The following is an 8914-nucleotide window of genomic DNA, read 5'->3' as shown; positions in this document are numbered from 1 at the left end:
AGATGTGGCTATAACCTACATACAGAGTGGCACTGGGCCACCTCCACTCTCCAGCTGGCTCCATCAGTATTTATAAATACTTTCAATTTTTTTAGTATAACAATCAACCATAACTGACCAATTAATAAAGAACCAACTTAATCTGCATTAAATATATATATTTCTTTAAACTAATGACACCTCTATATCTGCACATATATCAATGGGTGACACCGACAAAGCTCTCAACTAACAGTAACTAGTTCAGTCAATTACAGAGTGTTTTCTATTGATAATCCAATTAAAATATTATGCTCTCTCTGGTATTTGATAACCAAAGCAGACAACATATATACACATTTAAATGAATCAAGATACACAACAAACATGTAATGCGTAATGCTTGCTTATATAAAGAAAATGGAATTACATTGTAGAGACATTTACAAAAATCTCTTCAAAACAATGATCTGTAATTCGAATGGGGATAGTTTTGATGACTAAAGGCACCGGAATACAATTGTCATTCATAGTCACAGTCCCAAAACAGAACTTTTGTCCTCTGCAGGTAGGTGACGTTAAAGCATCACATTTCTTACTATGAGAAGTAGAACCCACAAAGGCAAAGATGTAAATATTTCCTTTACTTGAGTGTATTTGATGTTTCCGTCTTGTTAACATTAATGAATATATAAACTGACTAACTAAATCTAGATTTAAAAAAAATGTATCGTTTTACTTCATATCATGCTAGAATACATTTTATTCCAATGCATTTTACTTAAATATAAAGAGAAGGGATGGAACAAAATCCTTACTCAAATATAAAGATTGAGTTCAAACTTCAGAGCTTAATATTTGGCAGGCTGTTTTCACAGTCTTTTTCTGCCTGCAGTCACTGTACAGCGCTATCCAGCAAATCCATAGTTTCCCGAAGCACAACATTGACAGTAAATGGCTTCGGTTTAATAGTCAAGCCATAGGTGAAATCCATGTGAGAGTCTTCCTTTGGATTAGCAGTGAAATGGCACTGGTGCACCAATATGGCAATGAAAAGAAAGAGCTGCACCTTGGACAACTCTTCTCCGATGCACCGACGTTTGCCCACAGAAAAAATCATCACGCTGCTGGTGAGGTCTTTGTTGAGGAATCCGTTCTCGTCCAGGAACCTTGCTGGATGGAAATCTTCTGGGGCAGGCCATTTCACCGGGTCATGGTTCACTGACCACTGATTGACAAAGATCACTGTGTTTTTGGGGATGTGATAGCCCATCAAGGTGGTGTCAACTGTGGTGGCGTGTGGAATAGTAACTGGCACAAAGCTGCTGAAACGCATGGATTCATAAAGGAATGCCATGACGTAAGGCAAATGAGGCTGGTCCTCAGCACATGGCAAACGGCCCCTGCCAACCACTTTGTCTATTTCTTCTTGCAGTTTAGCCTGCACCTCAGGATACCTTGCGGGGGGAAAATAAATAAGAGATATAAATAAGCAAGCTATATCTATTACAGTTTTTTAAACTTCATCTTTTCTCTAAGGAGTTCAAGGTGGCATGCATAGTTCTCACCTATTACATTTTACCCTCACAAAAACCCAGGAAGGTAGGTTAGGCTATGACTGACATAGTCACCAAGTCAGCTTCACAATGTATGGTATTATAATATAATTACACCATCTGAATAGGTTGCAATGGTTCCCAAAGTGGGCAGTATTACTCCCTGTGGTGCGGTGGGATTACCTAGGGCAGGCGTCGGCAAACTCATTAGTCAAAAGAGCCAAATATCAACAGTACAACGATTGAGATTTCTTTTGAGAGCCAAATTTCTTAAACTTAAACTATATAGGTAGGTACACTGTTTATTAACTTAAACTTTAATTAAAGTTTTAAGTCTTAATTAAACTATAGGTACACTGAATAAAACTTGATATCATACTTAATAGTGATCTTATTTATTGATAAAAATTAAATTGTAAGTCCCTGCCATTTCCCCGTCCGGAGTCCTCGTCTGGAGGCCTGGTCTACCGCCATAAAAGCCTATTGGTAGACCTGGCCTCCGGCTGAGTCCCATTGGGAGGCCAGGTCTACCCATTGGCTTTCTTGGCAGTAGACCTGGCCTCCGGAGGCCCATAGAAGCCAATTGGTAGACCTGGACTCTGAAGGGGGACTTTTTCCCCTCCTCGGAGTCCAGGTCTACCGCCAAGAAAGCCAGTGGGTAGACATGGCCTCCCAATGGGACTCAGCCGGAGGCCAGGTCTACCAAAGGAAGCCCGCCCCGCCCAACAGCTAATAGGCGGGGGGGAGGAACCGTCAAGCCGCCCGCCCAGCAATTGTGCGGCTAGAGGGGAGGGGAGGCTTTAGCCTCCCAACCATTGAGGGCAAGGGAAAGGGGTACCCGGCCATTCTCCACGGCGGGGGGGGGGGAGAGACAGCACGCCAGCTCTCAGGCACGCTGGCTCCGCAGCCCGGCTGCCGGCGCGAGCAAGAGCAGGGGCTCCGAACCAAGTTCGGAGAGCCGCACTCAACATGCCAAAGAGCCGAATGCGGCTCTGGAGCCGCAGTTTTGAGACCCCTGACGTAGGCCGAGCTCCTTGACACACCCATGCAGCTAATATATTGGGGGAGGGGTTGTAGCTCAGTGGTAGAGCATCTGCTTGGCATGTAGAAGGTCCCAGGTTCAATCCCTGGCATCTCCAGTTAAAGGGACTAGGCAGGTAAGGTAAAAGGTAAAGGTCCCCTGGGCAAGCACCGGGTCATTACTGTCCCATGGGGTGACATCACATCCTGACGTTTACTAGGCAGACTTTGTTTTTACGGGGTGGTTTGCCAGTGCCTTCCCTAGTCATCTTCTCTTTACCCCCAGCAAGCTGGGTACGCATTTTACCGACCTCGGAAGGATGGCTGAGTCAACCTTGAGCCGGCTATGTGAAACCGACTTCCGTTGGGATCAAACTCAGGTGGTGAGCAGAGCCTGGACTGCAGTACTGCAGCTTAACACTCTGCGCCACTAGGCAGGTAGGTGATGTGAGAGTTCCCTGCCTGAGACCCTGGAGAGCCACTGCCAGTCTGAGTAGACAATACTGACTTTGATGGACCAAGGCTCTGATTCAGTATAGGGCAGCTCCATGTGTTCATGCGACAGATTACCTAGGCCGAGCTCCTTGACACACCCGTGCAACTAATATATTGTGGCTCAGTGGTAGAGCCTCTGCTTGGCATGCCGAAGGTGCCAGGTGCCGGCATCTCCGGTTAAAGGGGCCAGGCAGGTCGGTGATGTGAGAGACCCCTGCCTGAGACCCCGGAGAGCCGCTGCCCCAGTACTGACTTGGATGGGCCAAGGCAGCAGCAAGCAGCTTCGCGCCTTCCAGGTACCACCAGCCTCCCGCCCCTCCCCTCACCTGACGAGGAAGAGGAGGAGCCACTGCAGGGCGGTGGAGAGGGTGTCCTGGCTGGCGCCGAAGAGGTCGGTGAGGGTGGCCGGCACGTGCTCCAGCTGCAGGCGGGGCTGGGCCTGCTGGAGGCGGAGGAAGGCGTCCATGAGGTCGCGGGGGGCCTCGCCCGGCCGCAGGCGGCGCTGGTGCTCGGCGAACTGGCGGCGCACGAAGCCGTGGAAGTCGTGGTTGAGGGCGCGGAAGGCGCGGAAGGCGGAGCGCACGGGGTTGGGGAAGCGCCGCAGCCAGGGCAGCGCGTCCACCAGGCTGCCCGCGCCCACCGCGCGCCCGAACTGCTCGTTGCGCCCCACCAGGCGGCGGAACTCGGGGTCGGCGTGGCTGTAGCGGCGCCCGAAGCACAGGGCGCTCATGAGGCTGGCCACGGCCACCAGCAGGGCGCGCGCCGGGTCCACGAAGGCGCCGCCCGCCGAGGCGCGCGCCAGCACCCGCACCGCCGCGCGCGCCTCGGCCACCAGCGGCCGCTCCAGCCGGCGCCGCGCCGCGAAGCCCCGCACCGCCCCGCGCGCCGCGCGCCGCCGCAGCCGCCACGCCTCCGAGTAGCCGCCGAAGGCCAGGCTGCGCCCGCCGGACACCAGCGCGAAGGACGGGAAGGCCGGCCGGCCCGCGAAGGCGGCGCCCTGCCGCACCAGGGCCTGCCGGATGGCGCGCTCGCCGCTCAGCACCACCGCCGGCCAGCGGCCCAGCCGCAGCCGGAACACCTCGCCGTACGTGGCCGCCAGGCGGGCGAAGGCCAGGTGCGGGGCGCGCCCCAGCTGCGCCGCGTTGCCCAGCAGGGGCCACGCGAAAGGGCCCGGCGGCTCCGGCCTCCCGCCGCGGCGGCGCCCTTCCCGCGCCAGGAGCTTCGCCGCGTGGACGGCGGCCAGCAGGCAGAGCAGCAGCAGCAGCGCGCCTGGCACGGGGCGCAGGCCGGCGGGGAGCGCTTCCTCCAGCCCCCGGGGGAGCAGGCTGCGGGCGAAAGGAGGAGCGCGTTAGGAGGGCGGCCTTCTGGAGCCGAGCATCCGCTGCAGGGCCGGTGGCGGCTGGAGGGCACCGGCCCTGAGAAACGGCCGAAGGACAGTCGATGCTCGAAACGAAAGTCAGTGCATTTACCGGGGCTGAATCAAGACCTGGCGTTCATGGCTCATGACCAAGGCTGGTTGCTCCACACCCGTCTCTCCCCTGGACATCTCAGGGCGGAAATGCACGGTCGCTTTATCCCCCTTTAATCCCTGTTTCAGCCTGGATCGAGCGCGCGCGTTTCGCCTAATGTGAGTTCGATCCTGGCTGAAACAGAGATTAAAGGAGGATAAAGCGACCGTGCGTTTTCGCCCATTGACTCTTCTGCATACCACACCTCATCCCATCACGCCTGCTATTCACGTTAACATTTACATACTAATGCTTGTCTGAATTCACTCTACTTAAAAGACCGATGGATTCACATTCTAGCTGTATCTGAAGAAGTGAGCTGTGGCTCACGAAAGCTCCTACCCTGCCAGAAAATATCCTTGTTAGTCTTTAAGGTGCTACTGGACTCTTGCCCTTTTCTACTACCGTTCCTGAAGTCACTTTAAGGGTGGCAGAACGTTGGATGGGAGTTGTCAATCACCGTTTGTGCACGGGAGGGTTTGCTTTGGCTTTGCCGCTCTCTAGATGCACGTTTCCCCCATCCCAATTCTCAAAACTCAAATCGGCCCCCATGCAGAGTTGTGAGAATTCGGATGGGGAAAATGTGTTTCTAGGGCAAAAACGAATGGTCGCTTTAGCCTCCTTTACTCCCTGATTCAGCCAGGATCGAACGCATGTGTTTCGCCGAACATGCATTCGATCCTGGCTAAATCCTGGCCGAAACAGGGAATAAAGGAGGCTAAAGCGACCATGTGTTTCCGCCCCCAGAGTGCAGCAAATCCAAGGCAAAACCTCCCATGCATAAATGGCTACCATAAGGACTAAAGTCTAAACCATATTTAAATCGAAAATGTATGGACAGTGAATTTTGCGTACTGCTTACGTCATGTTTCTGAGTATATGCCAATAAAGGTCGATTGATTGACTGCCTGGTTGTGCCGGCATGCTTGAATCGCCAGCAAGTACCTGGAGGTTGGCAACCCTATTGGATACTGTTGTGCCTTCATGTCCCTTCCTAGGTGTGAGGGATGTGGGGGGCCCTTTTTAATCTTGTGGGGAAGAATTCAAACATAAACTTCTGAGCTGGAGTGGGACAGCCCAGGAAAGGCTATACCGCTTGATTCTGAAGGAACACCTCTACACTAAATATAAAACCAACAAAGTTGGTATAGGACGCCAGAAAAGGAACTGTGAATATCTGTGAATTGCTGTCCTACATAGCATAAAGGATTTGTTTCATGCCAAGCCAGTACTTGAATAGTTCTAGCCTCCAATCTGTTCAGGATATGGGAAGTCTGAAGGGCGACTAAGGTTGGATTTATTTAAAGTAATCCAACTTTGGTTCAAAGTGTTGCTCTGGTCACGCCTTAAGGCCAGTTAATACAGCCAACCAACAAAGTCAGTATAGGACGCCAAAAAAGAACTGTGAATGTCTTCTATTTAGACAATATTTTCATATATAACACTTAACACTGTAACAGAAATACAATAATAGCCAAGTACTAAGTACACAACTAGCAGGCAGTGTCCAATGATGATAACACAATCAACTGAATCTGCCCCAAATTCTTCCTAGGGTGGAGCTTGTTATTATTTAGTTGATTGTGTTTGTTTTATCATCTTTGGACACTGTCTGCTAGTTGTGTACTTAGGACTACTTGGCTATTATTGTATTATTGTTACAGTGTTAGTGTTATATATGAAAATATTGTCGAATATAAGACATTCACCGTTCCTTTTTTGGTATCCTATACAGACTTTGTTGGTTGGCTGTATTAACTGGCCTTAAGGCGTGACCAGAGCAACACTTTGCACCGAGGTTGGATTACTTTAAATAAATTCAACCTTAGTCGTCCTTCAAACTTCCCATTTCCTGAACAGATTGGTGGCTAGAACTATTCAAGTACTGGCTTGGCGTGAAATAAATCCTTTATGCTATCTAGGAGCGTAATTCAAAATCCACATTCCTTTCGCACTAAACCATTCGAATATTCTAATAATGTGTACAAGCGGCCAGAGGAGGACCTGTAAAATTAGCAGGTTTCTGTTTGTCTTTTTATTCACAATCAAAGATAGATTAGCGAGATCACTTAATAGAAACCAACTGCTACAATCCAGCATAAAATTAACCCAGAGCTAGCATACCCGGCTTTATCCAGGACTTTTCAGAAGCAAGGGTAGTAATTACTGGGTAGAACATTAGCTTTATATGAAATAGAAAGTAATTTATGTATTAAATTCAGAATTCATTTTAAACCAAGTTTTTTAAAGTGACAATATAATTGACAGTTTAAAAATGACACTCCTCAATCTTTCTCCAGACATTTCTGAAGTTACCTTTGACTCTAGTTTCTTAAAAGATATCATTTTGATTGCCCCCTTTTTTCTGGCAGCACTCTGCTGCCATAGACATTTGCTTCACAGCAGAAATTAAGAGTAGAACCTTTACTGTGTGTTTGTGCCACACGGTGCTGGACCTATAGAATTTCTGCCCGTTATATAGCTGTTTAAAGGCTCAGGAATTCAGTGGGGGAGATGTGTCCATTTGGCACAAAAATTTGAACTGCAAAATGTTGGGGTAAATCCTGCCTTTGTCCTAATGCACTACTGAACAAAGCATGAAGCTTTCTTTCACTTTCCAAGGGCTCTAGACCACTCTCTGTGGAAGTTGGCTCCTTAGCCTGGAAGAAGGCTTCTTGGCGGATGGGTGTATCCCCCCCATTATGTGGGAATTTGTCACATACAGACATCAGTTCCATGAACTACATGAGGTGGGAATGTGGCATTTTGGGCACAGAGCAGTGTAAATAAAAACATGGTTCCCAAATAACATACATTCATGACATCATCTCAGAAAGATTGCTGGTTGTCAGAAATGGATCACAAAATAATATTGATTTCCTTGAACCCAGTTGTATCAAAAGGGCCTCCTTTTTGTTGCTAGCCATTACATGCTTGCCCAAATAAGAAAAGATGTTGCAGTTCTTCTCAACAACAACACCCCCCATAAAAACCATGTGTGCAGCTCAGTGCTTCTCAGGTACAGTCAGAAGTATCACATACTTCAACAGCACTTGCTTCCTTGTGTACATAGGTCTGCACTCTTTCGCAAGGGTGAATCCAATGCTTCCAACAGAATTTGCTTTCATGTAACTGTACTTGAAAAGTCAGTCTCGCATCCTGAGGCTAAGTGCATTGGTCTGATCCAGCTAAAGTTAATTGTGATGCACATCCCAAGCCTAGGTATTTTTGTTTGAAAGTAAGCTTGTCCTAGGATTCTTGCTTTTAAGCCAGTGCAGGAAGTCACATTGTTTTCAGTGAGAGTCACAATTAATTGTGGCAGTATTGGGGTCATTGTGTGAAAATGGAACAAACTCCTTGAGGTTGGAAATATGGGATATTATAGTCTTGAGGGTGCGCACCAGCTGATTTAAGAATTCAGCAACTACAAGAAATTAATCCAAAAACTTAGCTTCTAATTGTCATTTTGCACACTGAAAACAATCTGAATTGAGTGAAAAATGTTCTCTGTAGCACTGTAAACAAAAACATGTTTAAGAAACAACAAACCTTTAGTGATTCTATTCCTCCTGTAGCATTTTAGGAGGCTTGGAAAATTCCTTATCTGGTTCATCTAGCAGTGTGAATGCATGGTAAATTAAAGTTTTGTTTGTTCATTTAATATCTGGCTCCGATCCCAAACATGTTCTCCTAGAAGAAAGTTCTATGTAAAATAAATATATTTCCAACCAGTTCCTTTAGGATTAGGATGAGTATCAAAAATTACTTTTGGTAAATTCTTCAGGAATAGACAATTTGAGAAAGGGATGTGTGAGTAGCAGCACAGTGGTTGCCTTGGATGATTAACTGCTCCAGCCAACTGCACCTTGGCTAGCCAAGGAGATCTGGAGATCCGCAAGAGCACTATAATCGGGCACTCACCCACCCACTTACACACGGATTCTAGACAGAAAAGAATGAAACAAACACTACTAAGAAAACTTCTGACTGACCTGGTAGCCCAAGCTTCTCCCCCAATTCTCTGGCTCATGATGCCTCCAACCAAATATCCAGCTCCACGCACTGTAGCCTTTCAGTTAGATTCCAGTCCAGTAGCGCCCTAGAGACCAACAAGTGTTTTGGGGTCTAAGCTTTCCAGAGTCCAAGCTCCCTTCCTCAGCCTTTCAGTTGTGACCCCTGAATTGGAGGAGGAGAGCCGTGGATAAGACCCCAGTTCTTGTGACCCGTCTCTTGGCAGGACCTGGGTGAGCGGATGCCAGCTGCAGCCCCCGATCCCCAGCGCAGTGCTGCAATCTCGGCTAGATCATCCTCTTCGGTCCCTGCAGTGCTCGCCAGAGATCCGGAGCAGCGCTTCAG

The 8914-nt window shown here is 48.5% G+C and overlaps 1 protein-coding gene across 1 annotated transcript; it reads right to left on the bottom strand.

Moving 5' to 3' along the window:
• Positions 1–719: 719 nt before the first annotated feature.
• On the bottom strand, positions 720–8588 carry LOC130480356 (cytochrome P450 1B1). Its single transcript, XM_056852844.1, has 3 exons — positions 8551–8588; positions 3377–4375; positions 720–1436 (listed from the first exon to the last, which is right to left on the bottom strand). Exons 1-3 carry the CDS (start codon positions 8586–8588, stop codon positions 875–877), a joined length of 1599 nt encoding a protein of 532 aa, XP_056708822.1. The 3' UTR covers positions 720–874.
• Positions 8589–8914: the final 326 nt, after the last annotated feature.

The sequence above is a fragment of the Euleptes europaea genome, chromosome 7 (assembly GCF_029931775.1).
Source record: "Euleptes europaea isolate rEulEur1 chromosome 7, rEulEur1.hap1, whole genome shotgun sequence".
In the NCBI taxonomy this organism is placed as follows: Eukaryota; Metazoa; Chordata; class Lepidosauria; order Squamata; family Sphaerodactylidae; genus Euleptes; species Euleptes europaea.
This window is presented reverse-complemented; position numbering and strand designations above follow the sequence as displayed.